General features: G+C 40.5%; 2 protein-coding genes across 3 annotated transcripts; one reads left to right on the top strand and one right to left on the bottom strand.

The window, feature by feature from the left end:
• Positions 1-2,385: 2,385 nt before the first annotated feature.
• On the bottom strand, positions 2,386-16,785 carry utp4 (UTP4 small subunit processome component). Of its 2 annotated transcripts, none has more exons than XM_040026696.1 (17): positions 16,670-16,785; positions 15,061-15,225; positions 13,007-13,195; positions 12,813-12,897; positions 12,331-12,420; positions 12,002-12,213; positions 11,752-11,923; positions 9,887-9,978; positions 9,575-9,671; positions 8,627-8,691; positions 7,755-7,874; positions 7,191-7,347; positions 6,046-6,152; positions 5,864-5,959; positions 5,591-5,776; positions 4,187-4,297; positions 2,386-3,075 (listed from the first exon to the last, which is right to left on the bottom strand). In XM_040026696.1, exons 2-17 carry the CDS (start codon positions 15,217-15,219, stop codon positions 2,959-2,961), a joined length of 2,055 nt encoding a protein of 684 aa, XP_039882630.1. In that variant the 5' UTR covers positions 15,220-15,225; positions 16,670-16,785; the 3' UTR covers positions 2,386-2,958. The 2 variants fall into 2 exon arrangements, with proteins under 2 accessions (XP_039882630.1, XP_039882631.1); XM_040026697.1 differs by having other exon boundaries at positions 16,679-16,731.
• Positions 16,786-16,897: 112 nt separating this feature from the next.
• chtf8 (CTF8, chromosome transmission fidelity factor 8 homolog (S. cerevisiae)) lies at positions 16,898-20,296 on the top strand. The gene is made up of 3 exons (XM_040026699.1): positions 16,898-17,187; positions 18,133-18,256; positions 19,141-20,296. Exons 1-3 carry the CDS (start codon positions 17,168-17,170, stop codon positions 19,405-19,407), a joined length of 411 nt encoding a protein of 136 aa, XP_039882633.1. The 5' UTR covers positions 16,898-17,167; the 3' UTR covers positions 19,408-20,296.
• The last annotated feature ends 343 nt before the right edge of the window (positions 20,297-20,639 follow it).

Consider the following 20,639-nt stretch of genomic DNA (forward strand, 5'->3'; position numbering starts at 1 on the left):
AGTTCAGCTTTGATTGCAATTTGTTTGTAGGATTATTCAATTATTTTGTGTTTCCTAACATGTTAGCATTATAGTTACTGTATGCAAAGAATTAATATATATGTTGTTCCATGGTTTACTGGTGTTGAGCTTCCGCTATACCCCCTGTTTCTGGTCTATTTGTTAGTTTATTTTAACTGGTGGTTTCTTCTTTAATTGGATGTAATTGTTATTCGTTTTTGGTTTTCGTTTCAATTAATAAGTGCTGTATTGGAATGACATTTTTATTACTGCTTGTTTTCTCTCTCCTATTACTTAGTGTTCCTAATTTGTTTAAGCAGATCTCCTCCCACCTGTTTCCATTTGGCCATTATCCTTGTTTTGTATTATTTTTGAATTACAACATTTTTGACGTTTTATGCACAGGTTGAAAATGACTATTATCGGTATTAATGTTCTTTTAAAAGTTATTCAGCAGTTCTGAGGGAATGTTTGGGCTCCTGTGTGTCACATTTAACGCTTCTTGATGATACCCAACAAGTTTGAAGCAGAAATATTGTTTCAGTGACAAGTTATAGGCCACAATCACTTTTCGAAAATGGCATATTATCAGCGTTATTGTTCTTGTACAAGTTATTCAACAGTTTTTGGAGACTGTTTGGGATATAATGTGTCACATATAGCCCTTCTGGGTGATATCAAACAAGTTTGAAATTGAAATATTGTTTCAGTGACAAGTTATAGGCGGCAATCACTTTTTGGCAGGTTGGAAATGGCATATTATCAGTTTTATTGTTCCCTTAATGGTTATTCAGCAGTTCTAAGGGACTGTTTGAGATATAATATGTCACATATGACCCTTCAGAATGACATGCAGCAAGTTTGAAGCAGAAATATTATTTCAGTGACAAGATATAGGCCACAATCACTTTTTGACAGGCTTAAAATGTCATATTATGGGTATTAATGTTCCTTTAAAAGTTATTCAGCAGTTCTTGGAGAGTTTTTGGGATATAATATATCACATGTAACCCTTCTGGATGATATCCAACAAGTTTGAAGCCGAAATATTGTTATCAAAATGTGGCGATGGTCACATTATCCAGCAGACGTCACCGTGGAGATGGGCTCGAATGTTTCAGTGTTTCACGGAGCCTCGCCCTGTCCAACACTAGTTAAAAGTACAACCCGTGGATATATAAGTAAATAATATTCTGCGCTTGACAAACACGTAAATTCCCACACTTGCTCAATGAGCAAGACCTACCACACCTGGTGCACAGGTGTGCACCTCCCACTAATACACCCGCTATTGTCAGTGCTGCCAATTCTCCTGGGGATCTCGGAATTCCCAGACAATACACAATCGTCATTTGAAAAAAAACGGGACAGTGGGTGGAGAAGAAGCAACAGTTTCACGAAAATCCCACAAATGTGTTCATTTCACCAGCATGACTGCGTCACTGGAGGTATGCGACTGCCCAATGTTGACCCCAACTCTGCCCGTGGAAAGTTTTATTTCCTGTGTAGATTTAGAAAAAAAAAAAAAAGGCAAACTTCAGTCAGTAGTTACATATCTTTGGTACAGAGTCCCTACACAAGTCAAAGTTGTTGCTGCAGAGGCAACACTGAGAGATGATACTTCTTCCAAGGTGATACTTGAATGTGCCATAGTTACGAGTAATGTTATTATTTTGGAGGATACTTAAAGTAAATACAGTTAAGCATATACAGTGGATATTATTCTGGTCTCGGACAGAAAAAACAATGTCAATCGGTTTATTTTTCTTGTTTGAGGGGGTATTCAAGCCTTTCCCAGCTGTGTCCAGTTAACTGTCGGGTTCACGCTCAAATTCACACCACTGATCAGTTTAAAATCACTAACCTGGTGTGAGGAAACCGAAGAACCCGGAGAAAGCATGCAAACTCAAAGCAATGACCTCATTCTGAAATGTGTGAATGTGAGCTTGAATTGTTGTCGGTGACTCTGCAGCCCACCACATCTCTTAAGTGGCATGCTTTAGCTAATCGACAACCTTGAATTGGGGGGGGGGGGGGTGATTTATGGATATTTCACAGTCATTAATTACCCACATGGGAAGCACAGTTGTGCATCAAGAACATCCTGAGCTCTCATTTGGTGGGTCCTCTCGGGGTTCCTCCCACAGCCCATAGACATGCAGTTAGTGGGGTCAGGGTTTGCTGGTGATTCTAAATTGGTTGTAGGTATGATTGGTTGTGGGTTTCTCTGTGTTAGCGCTACATAAGCAGAGTGAATCAAAGACCATCTATACTGAGAGGTGACACGTTTTAGATTTAATAGAATATATTTACCATTTGTATACTTCAGGTAATGTAATACTATAGACTTTTCCCCCCAAGTGTCTATAAATGATTCTTTCCTAATTAACTGTGCAGATTAATTTATTCCATTAAAGGGAACAACATGAACATTTTAAAAACACAAATTAACACCAAAGCACAGGTTTAAAAACGTTCGCTTCATATGTCAACAGTACTGTAATCAGAGTGGCATTTGGCTTTATTTTCTCTAAAAGCATACAGTTCTGTGAGATATAAGTCATGCATGAACTAGTTTTCAGCACTACTGAGACAGGATGTTTCCAATTATAGAGATCTTGTGCAAATGCAGTCCTACATATTTGTTTAATAGTCACACTGAAGGAAAAGGAAATCCAGGTTAAAGATTAGAAGTCATCCAGGTCTTTGTGTCTTTGAAACGTTCCATCATTTGTCTTTTCCCCATCATATAGCTCCAGTCTTGTTTACACTTTTGGTTTCCAGCAAGTTCATAACATTAAGTGAAGAAGAGACAAAGATTTCAGCGCACTTCTGCATCCAACACAGATAACAGTAAATACTTTATTTTATTTTCAAATTACATTATCAAAACTTTTTGTACAAAATGGATACTTATTAATACAACGAGGTAACAATCTCATCCTATCACATGTACTTTTAGGTTGCAAACTTCTTCTGGCGGACAGGTGCTGGCAGCTGAGACATGATGTCCAGGAGGGGGCGCTCCACTACCACCAGAGAGAGATCCTCCAATAGACTGACACACATGAGGTGCTGTGGGACAAAAGATCAGTAGAAGAGATGTCAGCAGAAAAGTGGTAACTAAGTGGCTTGGTGAAAGAAGCATCAAAATTCTGGATCCATGGCCAGGAAACGGCACAGAACCCACTGAGAACTTGCAGTGAATCCTCAAGAAGCGGGTGGACAAACAAAACCCACAAATTCTGACGAACTCCAAGCACTGGTTATGCAAGAACGTATAACCAGTATAATATCCACAGAGGCAGGCGTCTGCCACAGCCAACGAACCCAAGTGCTACAATCTACAACACACATTAGCAGAATGTGAGATACAAGTTGGAACGGCATAAACTGAGACACACAACCAAGTGGTTGTGATAGTGTACAGGAATATTTGTGCCGCCGTCTCCCTCTGGAAGATATCATCAGCTGTGGTTGTGAACAACAGTGCCAAGGTCCTGTGGGACTTGAAATTCCAGACAAACAAGGAACTGCTAGTTCTAAACTTCCAGGATCTTCTCTCCCTTACACGAATCTAAAAATAAAGTGCTCTGCTATTGGACTGAACTACGAATAATGAACTGAAAACCGTTGCTGTACATCCACCCTTACCTGACATAGTTCACCTTACAACACAAAAACAGATGAAACAGATTTATATATATATATAAAAAACAAATTTCAGTTACTTGTATTATTTTCCAGCATGTTTATAACTTTAGCCAATAGCAGGACTTTCTCTTTTCGTTTGCTCTGGTTAACTTTGTGTCTTCCTCACTCACAGTGAAGAACAGTCACACTTTAGTGACACGTGGCTACAAGTGTGCGAGCTAGTATAACAGCTTCATGTGAAGGATTAATGGAAGCTGAAAGTTATTTTTTATTATTTGTAGTTTATTGTTTATTTGTTGCAACAACAACGACATTGCTCAAATGTCTCATTTGAAACAAGGTGGTTTCTTTGCTTTTTGACCACCGTGCAGCTCTGAATTATTTGTCTGACTGTGATGATGTGTATTTCACAAGGTGGGATTTCATCCTTGAAAACTACTACATGTGCGCTTATAAACATAGCTGAGTGTGAAGCGGACGCTACTGTTTGAAGCAGTAAAATAAAAGATTGTAGTCACCATAAATATCCTACCTGGAAACTCTTACAGATCTTAAAGGCATGGCTTTGTCCAATCCTCTGTGACACAGGAAGGCTCTTTAATGTCATTTGATTCCAGAGCACTGCATTCAATTCTGGGAAGGGCTGCATGTAGATACAAAGACACAGAAATACACAGTGACAGAAAGAGATTAGTAAAGCCTCAAGATTCTCAAAATTATTTTTTCTAAAAATATAGCCAGCTCTTGACAGAGGCGGTCGCACTTTCTCCTTCTCCCTCTCCCTTATCTTTCCTGCTTGGCTTCTCATGTCTTTTGTATAGTCACGCTTATTCTAACCCTAAGAGAGTCTCCCAGACTTGTTCTCTAAAAACCTAAAGAAGAATTATGGATTTGATCAACTGGTCCCTTAACAGAACTGACACCCTCCTGGGCTTGGGAGAGCCTGATTGTCCTGCGGAGACGTTTGCTGCCAGATACTCGATGGTCGGTTGCGTTGTGTGTCTGGCGACACTCTCGATGGAGGACATTGAACGGCTGATTGGAGCTGGCTCGGACCTGGCTTATCGAAGAACATGAAGCGGCTATAGCTGTTCAAAATCCCACAAGGCTGGCCGACATGATAGACGATGGGCAGGGCTGTGAGTACTCAGACTGTGTGTTTTTTTTTTTTTTTTTTTTTTAAACGCAATATGGATAAGATCTTGGAGAAGCTCATGGCTCTGCTATATGGATAACATCTTGAAGAAGAACAATGGGAATTGAGAGACCTGGTGACCAGTGACGGACATTAGACCAACTGTAAAATTGGAAGCAGTTCGTTCGCACTAACCAAAACAACTACCATCTTCCTCTCATGCGGCCCCCCTGGCGCCAGCTGGATGCTCAAGGCAAAAGCTGGCGGGAATAACAAAAATTCTCCCGAGGACTTCTCGATTAATTGTCCTAATGGATACATACAAACTAATCCAAAGATATTAGTTAATCAGTCATACAAGGGAACATCAGTGAAGATGAGTATAAATGCAGACCACAGAATGTTCAACAAGGTCTGAAATAACTGCTGAACTGTCCACAAATCCTTGGAGGGGGTTAAAATGTTTGCTCATGACTCAGACACACACAGATGTTTAAACTGCAGTGGTGTCCATAGTAGGAAACCACAGAAACAGCTGCTGCTCTCCACAGAAGTCTGCAGTGCTTTGTAGTTTTGTGTGCTCAAAAACAACACTGCTGAATTAGTTATAATGATGTAGCATGAAGAGAGAGGCAAGCACAGTGGTGTTAGTCACATGATCAGGGCTGCCACTGGTTCTGGACTTCCTGTTATTAAAGCTTATCGAGACCATTGAATCATATTCAGCTTTCTCCTCCATCTCTATCACACTGACGCCTGGGCCAACTATTTTAACACAGCTCTGGACATGCACACACATACCAGACTCTGATCAATGATGCAGAACATGTATGTGTCGTGCAGAATGATGTGATCCGGGTTTTTCGGGTTGAAGGTAATGTGGGTGATGGGCGTGTCCCGCTCCAGCCACAGGGAAAGCAGTCCTTGTGTCTGCAGTCTTCGACTCCACTGTGTGTACTCCTTCTGCACCAAGGAGAATTCAAAGATCTGCACACGACAGAGAACACATGCAGTTACAGGATCTGTTGGTTACTATGAGATCTGAGTAAAACTAAATCTTAAGCTGTTTCTGACCTGCTGGTCAGCATGCACAGAGATGAGATTGTTGGTCACTGGGTGGATGGCGATTGTAGTCGGACAGGAGTTGTACACAGGAACCATACAGTGGAGCTACAACAAAACAAAAATTAAAATTTTACAAACTCCAATGTATCAAAAATGATTCAAGTTTGACACATCAATAAATCAGAACTCACCTTCATCTTGTGGAGGTTGTAGATGTGGATCTCACAGTCAGTGTTTGCTGTAGCAAGCCATTTACCATCATCACTGGCACAAAGGAGGTGCACTGGCTGTCTGGAACCTTGATATCCAACACACATACATACACACACCAGTTATGCAAGATGTTATCAAACAGTTACAACTGCACAGTATAGCTGCATGTAGCACTGGCAGGGAATGGCCTTCGTGCATTAGGATTCGTTTACATGTGACCACACTGGCAATTTGCATCATGGAGCAGAAGCAGTGAGGATCTCTGGCAAGAAGCCTGAGGAGAGTTAAGCAAGAGTTGAGTCAACTGCTACAATCTACAAAGAGGAAACAATAACTTGACAGAAGGAGCTGCATCAGGTCGGGAATGCCTACTGGTTACCATTTAAGTCCGGCTTTGATCTGTCCCTGTAAATATCGGGGCTTTACAGAACCGTCCCTAGACATTTGAGGGAGAACGTTTAGTGCAATCATTTCTTTATATTTTCCTTCCAAGGGGCCAGACCTTCTTGTACCGTAATCTTATTACAAGAAGGCTAAGATGAATCCAAATTTGATATTTTTGATGCGTCATAAACATGTATAAAGGAGCTCAGAACAGCGAGTTTACAGGCATCTGTAAAACATGGTGGAACGTCTGCCATGGCTTAGGATTATTTTTCAACCAGAAGTATTGTTAAAATTATTGCAATTGTAATTAAATGAACACACAATCACTGTCAGCTTTTTGATCACCATGCAATATCATCTGGACAGTGGTTTCATTTATCAGCATGACAAAGATCCCAAACAGTTTCCCAGCGCAGTAAAACTATACCTGGATAGAAAAGTGGGGGGAAAAAAATGCACACAATGGTGTGTGTGTGTGTGTGTGTGTGTGTGTGTTGGACTCTGGACTCACTAACAAGCTCCGAGGAGCATGGAGTCTAGGAGCCAGCTTCAAGATCCAAAAATGCATTCACTCGAATGCATTTTTGGAACTTTAGCCTTGGTGAGATCACTCAGGCCTGGGCATTAATTTGCTTCAAAATATGATGCATGTACACAATATATTGTGTTTAAGGTACTGTCTTGTCTTTCCGTTTGGTTTGGCTTCTGTGGGTTGTGCTCCTGGCTTTCCACTCACCTGTCTTATGTTTAAGGGTATGAAGATATCTGCACTCCTGTTGACTGACAGCAACAACAATAACTGAAGATTGGCAGGAGGAAGCAAAGAGTTTGGAGGAGTCGGAGGAGAAGCAGAGCTGGTGGACCGAGCGAAGCTCTTTAGGCAGCTTGGACACCTGGAGAGATGAAGACACAGAGACCATCACACTTTGTTATATTTAGTCAAAGGCATCATTTTACTCTTGTGATTATTTGAGCAGCTTTACATGTAAAAACTTTTGTTGGATGGTAAATTGACACATCCAGTGAACCTGCGGTCTACACCCCGGTAGCTTCTCAAGGGGGGTAAATGTTAGTTTTAGCCACTCTGTGGTGCATTGAGAGAAGAGCTGTGATAACTGTGCACTGTTTGCACTCACAGTTCTTGACAAGAGGGACATCCCACACAGTACTTAAGACACATACATTGCTGAAGTTACTTTACACCTTTAGAAAAACAAAAGAAAACAAAAACTCCTGCTATGATTTAAAGTTGTGTTATTTAAGTGCAATGTCACAGGCATGCTCGTGCTAAGGTACCCACCTTGTTAATGCTGATGGTGTTGTTATACTGTATTCTGTAGAGACGAACACTGGAGACAGTGGAATATGCCAACCAGCCTCCACATGCAGACAAAGCACTACAGCAGATGTGATCCTCTCCCTGCAGGAAGAGACACACAAAGTATGGATACATCAAGCACACTAGCGCCTAAAACTAATTCTTCAAGGGTCATTGTTAAGTGTCTTGTTCAATCTGACTGAAAGGAAACACAAAGGCCACACTAACACACTAGGGACATCATTTCCCTGCAATTAAATTAAATGTATTTTATTAGAAGACACAATGTAATTATATTTAAAGCTGGTCACATTAGAATTAGAAGGTCAAAGGCTGTTTTTTTAATTTTTAATTTTATTATTATTTATGTATTTATTTAACACACTATAAAGACATAATACAATTGCAGTGCACCCCCAATTTTGTTGCACATGTACAATTACAATAAAGGACGTTTCTATTCTTAGGATGTTTTGCTGGACTCTTACTATGTGTGCAATCATGCTGTTACAGTTTTAGCAAATGTCCTATAAAGTTATTTTGTGAATCACAGGACGTACACAAAAAACTTCACTGTAAAAACACTTTTCGCACATATAAGGGCGTTAAACACACAAACAAGACAGATTATATATTTTAGTGTTTATGTCAACTAAACACTGATAAGCTACCAGATTTCATGATTGTAGAGAATTGTTTTTTCCTGTAGACTTTCTAAAAATGTGACATTCCTTGTGAACAGAAAAGCCTTGACGCCACAGCTTGAAAGGAAGCAGCCAACTTTTAGAGCGTTGCAGCAAACCAAATGTTGCTCTGAAAGAAACTACGGATACATCGAAAATATTAACACATACCTTCCTCTTCAGCTCGATCAGCTTCTCTGGTTTCCTCTTCACAGGTAGACGGTCACCAGGTTTTCCTGTGTGTACATAACAGAATTATTACACTTTAGCTTTTCCAGCAGTACCTACTCAGCACAACTCGATTAAACTCCACTCGGTTTCTGCCACATCTATTACAACTGAGCACCACCTAATGCATGTGGGATTGTTACAGCAGTGCAGCCAAAAGTCCTGTGACGCAGTATGCGACACAAACACAGCACAGCGATGGAGGTCGTCACGGCGATGGTACACCTGCTGTCATTATTATTATTATTATTATTATTATTAACTCATCAAGGATTCTCATTACCGGACTTAATAATAATAATAATAATAATAATAATAATGGATTGGATTTATATAGCGCTTTTCAAGGCACCCAAAGCGCTTTACAATACCACTATTCATTCACTCTCACATTCATACACTGGTGGAGGCAAGCTACAGTTGTAGCCACAGCTGCCCTGGGGCAGACTGACATATCGTGCCATCGGCCCCTCTGGCCAACACCAGTAGGCGGTAGGGTAAAGTGTCTTGCCCAAGGACACAACGACCAGGACAGAGAGCCCGGGGATCGAACCGGCGACCTTCCGGTTACAGATACGCTTCCCAACCCCCTGAGCCACGGTCGCACTTAATTCATGCAAAGCTGCTGTAGTATTCATGAATAAACTGTGGAACTGGAAATAATCATTTGTTTTATTTGTCCCTTCAAGGGCAATTTTTATTGTTAGCAAATCAGTGAAGGTGCTGAGTGCACAATTAGCACGACGAACAAAGCTGAAGCAGACACAATAAGGGGATTATTCTCAATAGCAGTAGAATTTTTTTGTTTCATTGTTGATTAACTACGTAGATCAAAGAGCTCCTTACGTTTTCTTATAGTTAAATGTTTCTCTATGCAAGTGTGTTGCTCACCATGTCCTTCACTTTCTCCAAGTTTCCACAGCTCTAAGCGATCAGGGAACTGGAAGAGAAGGAGTCCAGCTTTCTTTGCACAGCCAACCAGGCTCCTCTACAAGAAGACAGAAAAAAAGGTCACTGCACATTGTAACAGGAACAGTCATGGACAACATTGGTTTTAATAAATGGTATTAAACATTATTAAAGTGCTTCAGAATAATTTGTTAACAGGCTAATCCATGAAATACAGATAGAATAACAGGTTAGTTCAATTTTAAAGACGCCACTTTAGCTGAATCGACTTGTTCGAGGTTTTCTTCTACTCACATGTGGAAAAGCTATTTTGCGCAGTGCTGACTCTTGAGTGTTCTTCTCCACCTTATCCAGCAATGGGCGCACCACCAACTGGGTGTCCATACCTGAAGGAAAATATCGAAACTTTACATCTAAACTTTAAATCCCTGGGTTGCTTCTTTAGCCACTTTGATTTAATGTGCTGATTTGCATGATCCCAAATGATTTTTCCTTTTGTCACCTTAACTTTTTACAAACACACATCATGAGACCAGCATGACTGAATTTGAATGTAAAACTAAAGGCAGCAACAGCAACTTGACTTTTAAAAGACAGGCCCTCTCTATAGACAGCTCTATTATCCATCTGGACACTACCATAACCACAAACAGACCACTAATAGGGACATGGCATTGTGTTCAATAAGACTTCTAAACAAGCCAACTTCTTTGTGCAACCAGGGTTGTTGCCTGTACTGGCCATTAGAATGAGCACAGATTTGAAGCACAGAAGCGAGCCATCCTTTATATTCCACATTTTCCAGCCTTCGTTTCTCACATGTACCAAACAGCAGAAAATAGTCTGCTCCAGATGCTTCTGGACAAGTGGAAATACTCAGTGTTATTTAGGTGAGGTTGCTGCCTTGAGAGGATGAACTGGAGGCAACACTGGTGATGCCCTCTTTGTAGAGGTAAATGCACAGTTACCTACACTTTGCACATCAGGCAATCTGACATCACAGACTTTGTCCTGGGGAGGTGGCAGGTTAACACATAGTGTTGAATACTTGCATTCCTACATTCATCTCTAGATCAGTGATTTTCAGAGTGAGCCGGGGGCCCCTGGTGGCCACAAAGATACTACTGCAGATGGGCCGCAGAAATAACAAATTCAGCTTGAAATTACTCTGTGTACAGCTACATATTCATATAAATGTATTTTTTTTTTTATATAAAAAGCAAATTAAAACACATAATTTGGGATGGTTAGTTTGTGATATTATTCATTACATTGACCTGAATTTACTGCTTTTGTATTTAGGTTTGTGTCTAAGTGGCAGGTGAGTCTCACTTTGTCCTTAACACTTTGCGTATGACTGGGTAACATTCACAAGGACATAACTCTCCCTCATCTTTTGATTAGAGTGAAGATTTAAGCTTGGGTGGGCTCTATGGGAGTTTCTTGTTTTTAAGTAGGCCACAGCACTCTTGAATTTGGGAATGGGTGCTCTAGAGAGCAGGTCACAGGAAACTTCAAGGCTGAAATATTGGCTAAAAAAACCAAAAAAGACATGTTAAAATATGCTGCAAATACTAACTTCTATGTTTGCTTGAGGTGAGGAGGATGACATTTTATTAAGACGCTTTTTCCCTTTCCTTCTCATTCATTTATTGGGGAGCCCGTCTCCAATGATTAAACAGCATGAACCTTCATGCTGGCACACATTTAAATGTCTCTACGGCACACGAACACCTCTGACGTCTGTCCCTGTGCCTTTGGTGTACTACGTATGAGCTCACGTGATTACTCCTATGTATTTTTAAAAGATAAATTTATGTGAATGCATCACTTTGTTTGAAAATTTAATTACACATTAATCTCTGTAAATTTGAGCATAATATCTTTTTTCCCTATTAAATGACCTAAAATTACTGACTGTACCTTTAACCTAATAAGGCAGCTCTACTCCTTTGGAAGATCAAAAACCTAGTTCAGTTACAGCTTCACCTACAAAGCTCATCTTTCACTACCAGCCATCATGTCAATAGCAACATTAAAAGAACACTTAGAAAACATCTTTACTGACAGAATCGTGGACTCATCGCCTGTATAAACTTTGAAACATCAACAATAACCGATTACATATTGAAACTTCTAAAAGCAGATTTAACACTTACCTCCAGAAACCACTGCGGTGTCTGTGTGAGCAAGTGCACTCACATCATGGGAGTGGTTTCGAAACGTCCTGGTCCGGACCCACTCTTTATCATGCTGGTCCACGGTTGAGGAGATGAACTGGAACTGGATGACAGTGCCCTCGGATGTTCCAGCTATGACACTGCTCTCATCCTGTGAAGCATTTATAACCAGTGACTTTACAGGTGTGTGCACCCATAGCTAGCTGCAGCAGTGAGTGTATCATCTCACCTTTGAAACAGACAGAACCAGAACATCCCACTTGGTGACCAGGTAAGTTCTAACCAGAGTTCCTGTGAGTCCGTTCCAGATCTGGACCTTTCCTGCAGAATCACCACTGATGATGGTGTGGTCGGACAGATAACCAACACTCCAAACAACCACTTCTTTATTCTTTGATGCTCCCATAGCCCTGTCCACCAGCAGTCTGCGTGTAGCATGCCCTGCAGTCACAAACACAATCACATCAGTAAAGAACACACATCTCTTCTCATGCTCCATTTCAGTTTTAACTGATTGTATTTCTGCTAATTGTGCAAAGCAGCTCAAGGAGAAAATACCCGTCTCTGCATCAAAGATTGTGATCATGTCAGTCATTCCAGCAGCAATCTGTGCACTCGATGGATGCCAGCACAAAGATATGATGCGTCCTAAAGAGGTCAAATACAACTGAATCAGGCGGGTTCACAAACACAAATATTTAAGACAGTTTTGTCATCCAGTGGTTACTAACACAAATGATCTTATCTTCTCATTAGTATAGGTGCTGTCTCTGTCTCTCCAGAGCGCAGACTCCAAGTTGGAGTCAGAAAAAACTCGCTGCACCATTTGTGGTACAAATTTGTATTATGCAAAAGCACAGCCTGACACCATTTTAAGTTCAGTTGATCTGTTTTCAATACAACACACAGACGCTTCGGACAATCGCAGCTGTAGTAATATTAGCTGTTCTACTGTTCACTGTCTAACGTTTGTAGCCATTTTAAAGACAGAAATTTACACTCTTTAAAGAAAAGACCTGTGAACTAGTTTGTCGTCTTACCTTTATGTCTGTTGAGGTTTCTTTGAAACTGGATCCTCTCCTCCAATATTGCAAATATCTTTACAGTCCCGTCCTCACAACCAACCTGACCCAGAAAACATTTCTTGTGATTAATGTATCAACAAGACTTCCTGATGAGTCCGACACAGGAAATATCTGAAGTGTAAAATAACATCCAGAAGGTTTACACTCACTGCCAGCTGTGTTCCCTGGCTGTTGCTACTGATGGTCCAGATTGGTCCTCCATATGCATCTACAGTATACTGGGGCCTCAGGTTCTCCAGGTCATACTCTGTGATCTCTCCATTCAAACCAGCACTGAACAGTCGATGGCCCACCCAACACAGAGCCTCAATAGCTCGGCCATCCTGTCCTGGGATCACCTGAGAAAATTAAAACCAGTGTGGAGGTTAGGTTCAGGTTTCTTTATTTGTACCTGACATTTGGTCTGCAGCCGTGAATCATCTACCTTCCTTCTGCCATTACAGAAACAACACAAAAGCAAAGTACATAATACACAAAACAAAAATTAATAATAATTTTAGCATCATATTATTACCCTCAAGACCACTTTTACAAAACTCCATTATGCGATTGAGGGGTTTGGAAAAATGTAGAAAAATGCAAACCCCTGAGTTTTGGCACCTGACACATCTCTCACCCACAGCAGTGATCATCATGCCTGTGGCTACATTTAACCACTTTCATTGGCTTTTAGCAATAAAAAAAGAAAGAAATTTGGACAGTAACCAGAAGCCTTGGTCTTGAACATCCACCCATCATCCACACTTCAAACGGTGAGGTGGATGTGTCTCTTTGTGCAGTTCGAGTGTCTGGCTAGGCTCTTTAACATGGTTATGTTACAGATGCAGGAGTTGGAGACCCAGTGTGTCTGTTGGCTTCATCCTTGACTCCTTCAATAATGAGGGAAATTACTGCACAAAAAAACACAACACTATGGTTTAAGAGTGTGACAAAAAGTGATACAGAGCAGTGAAGGGTTCCCTACAATTAATCTTCCAGGCATATTCTTGCCATTATCAAAACTACACTATACTGCTGAAGTAATCACTTATCTGCCTTCACACGCATTTGAACTTGATGGACATCTCATTCTTAATCCATAGGGTTCGATATGATGCCAGCCCACCCTTTGCAGCTGTGACAGCATCATCCTCCCTGGGAAGGCTTTCCACAGGTTAGGAGTGTGTTTATGGAAATGTTTCATCATTCTTCCATAAACACATTTATGAGTCCAGACACTAACGTTGGATGAGGAGGTCTGGCTCAGTCTCCGCTCTAATTCATCCCAAAGATGTTCTGTTGGGTTGAGATTAGGACTCTGTGCAGGTCAGTCAAGTTCTTCCACGCCAAACTGTTCATGTCTATATGGACTTTGTTTTGTGCACTGGTGTGCAGTCATGTTGGAACAGGAAGGGACCATCCCCAAACTGTTCCCACAAAGTTGGGAGCATGAAATTGCCAAAAATGTGTGAGTATGCTGAAGGGTTTAGGGTTTCTTTCACTGGAACTATGGGACCAAGCCCAACCCCTGAAAAACAACCCCACACCACCAAAAGTAACACTTGGCACAACGCAATCATACAAGTACTCTTCTCCTAGCAACCTCCAAACCCAGACTCATCCATTGGATTACCAGATGGAAAAACGCTCCATCACTCAAGAAAACATGTTTCCACTACTCTAGGAACCAGTGGTGGCGTGCTTACACCACCTGTATGTGACACTTGGTGATGTAAGGGTTGGATGCAGTTGCTTGGTCGTGGAAACCCATTCTATGAATCTCTCTATGCATTGTTCTGGAGGCCATATGAAGTTTAGAGGTCTGTAACAAATGAACCTGCAGAAAGTTGGAGACTTCTGCAGACTATGCACCTCAGCACCTGATCGCACTCTGTGATTTTACACATCGTACCATTTTATGGCTGAGTTCCTGTTTACAGTACTACTAACAGTGGACTGTGGAATGGTTAGTAGAGAGGTAATTTCACAACTGAGCTTGTTGCACTGGTGGCATCTTCTCACAGTACAATGCTGGAGTTCACTGAGCTTTTGAAATTGATCCATTCTTTCACAAATGATTGTAGAAGCAGTCTGCATACCTAGCTGCTTGATTTTATATACTTGTAGCCAACTCGGGTGTTCCAATGGATGATTTGGATGTGTGAATGAATACTTAGTGCATGGTTTAAACCATGCAGTAATGTCATCTATCTGATGGCATTACCTTTTCTTGGAAGAAATTGTCATTGAAGTTGAAGATTTCTACTGCGCCATCAGCCCGGGCCACAGCCAGCCGCTCAGTTTGACTGTTGAACGCCATGGTCCGGATAGCACTCGGCATGTAGTCGAAGAAGCGGACTCGGTGTACTTTAAACTCGCCCATTATTGACTAGAAAACGGGAAAAAAGGTAGTCTCATTTCAGTGACAGCTGGGCAAAAGAAGCAAAACAATACTCATAAAACAACCTTTAATGGCATTTTGACCACAAAGTCCATTGAAGGTTTTTCTTAGTAAGAAATTGACAATTCCAAAAAGCCCAAAATGATTGTTTGAAAACACTTACTGCTGATCTGAAAATGTACCTAGAATACATAAAGACGTTTCTTACAATTTGCAGTTTTATCATATAAAACGCTTCGTCCTTTTCAACGAGCAGTCACCTCTGCCTGCCAGTATATCACAAAGTTTGACAAGATTAAGACCTTGTATCAAAGCAATAAAATGAAAAGTTCGCCATCTCCACTTCATAAAATATACAGAAATGAGCAGTCTTTTCACTGTAATGGAGATAAAAAAAAATCATCCAAAAGTTCAGGAAAAAAACCCCAGATAGATACAAATGATAAATTTTTTTGTACATGATTAAGTGAAATAACTATTTGATGCCTTGAAGCCCAGTCAAAATTCTGGCTCCCACAGACTGGTTATGCCCCCTTGTGCCACATCTCAACATGAGTTTTGTCTCATCTATGGTGATAGTACACCATAGATGAGACAAAACAGCTGTCAGATGAGCTCTGATGAGATACAAGACCATCAGAAAGGAGCTTGGTGAGAGGGTGACAACTTCCGGTGCATCGGGATCTTGCTATGTGGAGTTGTTTACAATACATCTGCTCCCTACACCATCTTGCCGCGGACCCTAACTCGGGGAATGTTGAATGCCCAGTCCAGATACCTCGAACTCCCGAGTTAGCGCGTTCAAGAAAAAGCGAGGAAAAACAGGATTTTGCATCAACACCACATATGAGTGGACGGAGTGAGGCCTAGGGTCTTTTCCGGAGGACTTCAGAGTTTGTATGGGCAGTGTGTGTGTGTGTGTGTGTGTGTGTGTGTGTACGGCGTCCATTTCTGTGTCTCCATGTTGGGTGAGTGTTTATATATGCGTGCATGAGGGTGGGAATGCATGTTTGTGTCTGTGTGTGCTTGTTTGTCTGTGTGTCAAAACGCGTCTTAGACTCCCCCTTTCTCTTATAACATCTCAGCCCCCCAGGTGTGGGGGAGCCTGAGATGTTCTACTTTGTTCGTTACAACGGGCTGACATGTGGATAAACATAACCAGTTAATGTGAACTGTAACACCGGTCTGCCACCTGAGGTACATAATGAGTAAACGAGTTAAAAATCTCTCACACGCTGCGCTGAATATATTAATCAACCAAATATCACAAAATTCACACATCTAGGTAAAAAAAAAAAAGCGCTCGCTCTGTGTGCTAATATAAGAAGCACTGCGACAACCTACTCGTTAGCAAAGTGTAACACCTTACAGCTCATTACAAACACGTCGTGTAATTCAGTTGCATTAATTATTAATGTAAAACATAAGTTACCAACTGTGCCTCTTCGCTGTTGCCAGACTATCTTGAACACCAACTGAGACACGCCAGGACCCACGTTGTTACCCTTTGAACCGGTAGTGGATTCATGGACATACGTCATCACGTCGACAGTACGGACAACGGCTTGGATAAAATGTAGTGGATAGTAGTTGCATATGGATTTATTGGAATGGTTCATTCAACTGCTCCAAGTATCAGGGAGTTGGTAATTGGTGCATGGATTCTTTGTGGAATGGGAATCTCCCATCGTGTGCTGTAGATTACATTCCGGAGTCTTGTTACTTCAGTTCAGTGGGTGGCGGTAATACACCTGGTTGTTGATGTCAAGCGCCGAAGAAGAAGAAGACGACGAAGAAGAAACGCTCACAGTGGGCGGGAAATACTGTCGGAATACGAACTGAGTGAAGAGTGCTGGTTTGTGACTGCAGCTGAAGCGCTACATCGGTAGCAAACTAGTTAGTGTTATTGCTAATCGTTATTGACGGGAGGATGGTTCAAATAATGATCAGGTAAAACTGATGAGCGAACTTTATCTTTCCATTACTTAGTGCCAAATATATGTTTATGGGGGAAATACTCAAGGCAAGTTCACGCTAATGATCGGAACAACTATAGTGTCATTAGCCACATTTTAAGAGGAGAGTAGAATTGATACTTAAATTTAAAGCGGGATTTATGGTCCAGCAACACTTCTGACAAAGACTAGACCATTGAAAGGCTTAATGTTTGGTTTGTTAAAAGTAAGAAAAGGCTCATTCTTTAAAACTCAGGACCTGGGTATTCAAGCTCTAGTAAATCTGTGGTCCTGTGGTTTTGCCATGATGCTGACAGAGAGGGAGAGAAATGTTAGACATCCCTGTGTAGGCTTGGACGGGTGCATTTATCAGAGGATGAGATGGGTTTTTTTCCCATTTTAACAAATTTAGGTTTTTTGACATTTATATCATTATACAGTATTGCTATCACATTAGACATGCGGAGACAAAATACTTGTTTTAGCTCAATAAGTTTGTAGGAGAATGAGGGAAGTCAAGGTTTAAGTCTAAAGTTGAATCTGTTTCGTACATGTGAGTGGTGTGTGCCTGAGCTAACAGTGTGAATATTTATATTTTTTCTTTTTAGAATATATTGACACTTGAATGTTTGTTTTTTTACAATTAAGTTTTTAGGGGTACCTTTTTATTATAGAAAATTATAACTGTAAAATATATTGAAATCTTTCACCACAAGGTGGCAGGATTTTATCAGAAAGTTTTGCTTAATTGTCCAGCATTGCCATTATTAAACGCAACTTTGAAAGGATGTTGTATTGCTCTTGAAATATAACTTTTAATCTGGTGTTTTTTTTATGTTAATTAAAAACAAACTACATAACATATGCTCTTTTATCTACCGAATTAAACAGGCTGAGTATGACTGCTTTATAGGCTGTTGATATGCATCTGCTCTTGTAGAGGCAGCCCGGATGGCAGCAGTCCCCCCGAGTGGCTGGTGGTGGAATTACAGGGGGAGATGGTGTCTAGACACAACTCTGGTCTGGCAGGAAATGTGATGGGAGATCTACTGTATACCAAAGAGGTACACAACATGCTGAAAAACACAGTATAGCCCCCCAAAAAAGATAATTTATGTATTTACTAAAATCCAGCATCATTTCCCTCAAAAATAATAGCAGTGTTTATAAATCAATTAAAATTAAGTTTATTTGAGAATAGCACAATCTCACACAGAAGAAAGTACTTTAGGTAGTAATAAAGCAAGTTTATTTATGAAATGGGACAGTATTGGTATAAAATGCAGACTGACATGAAAAGCTCTGTTTTCTGAATTTTTTCATTTTCAGTTTTGTTTTGAATTGTCATTGTGTCACCTAAATGCATGTTTTGGATAATACAAAGATTAATTAAAGAAATGCAAATAGTTTACAGCCTTCCAAACTTAGCTAACAATGTTAACAGAATGTGAAGAAACAGCTGCTATGTTATGTCGAAAACATCTGCGTACTTTGATTAATTTAATTCAGTTTCAAAATGCAGTCACATCAGTGCAAAAATGGCTGGTGAGAGAAAATGAGATGCTTAGGAATTTTCCATTCCCAGCATAAACACCATGGTCATACCAGCCACACAGACTCGTGAAGTCAGCATACTTGATGATAATATCAACATGTACAACTGAAGTAACAACAATATTCGCTTCCACTTGTCTCAGTTGGGCTGTGCCTGTGGCTGCACAAGACTGCCATCAACTTAGCATTTAAGCGTCTGTTTGATACCCCTTTTTAGGGCTAAGACAGCAGACTTCCAAAAATGAACCCATGAGTCCTATTGTGTCAATAAATAACCAAGTCATCAGATCAAAGAAAAAGTGGTACTTAAGTTGTTCTTGTAAATGGTCATTGTGTTGGGGGAAAGCTGAGAATCCACTGCCACTGAATTATTATTTTGTTTCCCATCCACCAGGGGGTGCCAGTGCTGATTGTAGGACATCACATTATCTACGGGAAGCAGGTCAAACTGGAGAAACCCTTTGCTGTTCTCACCAAGCACTCGGGCCATTCACAGGGCAGTCACAGCAGTAACAACGATGAAATGACACAGGAAGCAATGGAAACAGACCAACAAGGCTCTGCTTCCACATCTTATTCTGTGTCCGCACTCATTAAAACAAAACTGATTTTTAAGATCCGCCCCAAACCTATCATCACTAATGTACCCAAGAAGGTGTAGCAGGACTACATTTCATTGCTGGGACAGAGTCCCTGTCTGACTTGTCTTATTCTAAGAAGTATTTATACTGTGATGGTTTCTGATCTGAATGTTGTTGAAGGCAGTTTTTGGAAAGCAAAATAAGACATCAATGGGTTTGTCACTACCTGACTTTCTGTCCACATTTAAAGAAAAACTGCAAATGAAAATTGTCATTTCCTTTTAATCATAGGAAAGACTGTATATGCTGGGCGGACTGATGGACAGGTGAAGCGTGTCTGAAGGCAAAAATTACATTTGTCATATATAATAACTGATGCACTCAACCTCAACCTTCGTGCCTCGCAGCAAGAAGGTTTTCTCTTCCTCCCACAGGATGAAGGCCTGCAGTTAGTGGGTCTTGTCCTGTCTGTATTTCCTTTCCTGGGTGTACCCCGCATGTTGCGCCTGTGGTAGCTGGGATAGGCGCTACCAGCTGTGACCCTGATAAGGATAAGTGAAAGAGATGTTTGTAACAGCAGTTTTTGTGTGCAGTCATGAATATATATTATAAAGAAATACTGGTGCAGACAAAGTTTTTTTAGGGGCTTTGAACCAGAAATTAGACATACTTTCACTTACACTTTCTGTTTTACTTTTATTTTTGGTAAAATAGATTTAATTAAAATGGATTCATCGAGATAAAAATCAGATGATGCTAATTGTTTTGTAGTTTTAGTTCACCTTTCCACTCTGGAGGGAAAGGGCACTGCAAATCAATACACATTTGTTCGGAGTAACACATTTTTCTGCTAAAGAAACATTTTGATCATTCCAGAGATTTGGGAACTCTGCCAGTGCACACTGAATTTGTTCTAGCATCACATAGTAGCCCAGAGTCTGAGGGCATTTTGAATTGGACTTAAAAAAATAAAATAAAATTAAGCACACACACACACTCTCTCACAGATGCAGTGGATTTGGGTTCAGTATCTTCCCCAAAGATGTGTGAGTCACTGAGCTATCTTCTCATCCCTTCTGTGTTTCTTTACTGTCTTTGGATTGATGCAGCAGTTGTATTATAACAAATTGAAGTGTAGATGATGAAACTGAATGATGTTAAAACTGAATAAATGTGATGTTTGAAACAAATACAGTTAAAAATAAAGGTTTATGGGCAGTTTAAGAATATGTACATGAATAAATTCAATATGTAATACTGTAATTGTCTAATGTGTTTTTGTTTTATCTGAATATTCCGTTCAGTTTGATTT

Source organism: Simochromis diagramma, unplaced genomic scaffold (assembly GCF_900408965.1).
Source record: "Simochromis diagramma unplaced genomic scaffold, fSimDia1.1 OVJJ01000293.1, whole genome shotgun sequence".
Classification (NCBI taxonomy): domain Eukaryota; kingdom Metazoa; phylum Chordata; class Actinopteri; order Cichliformes; family Cichlidae; genus Simochromis; species Simochromis diagramma.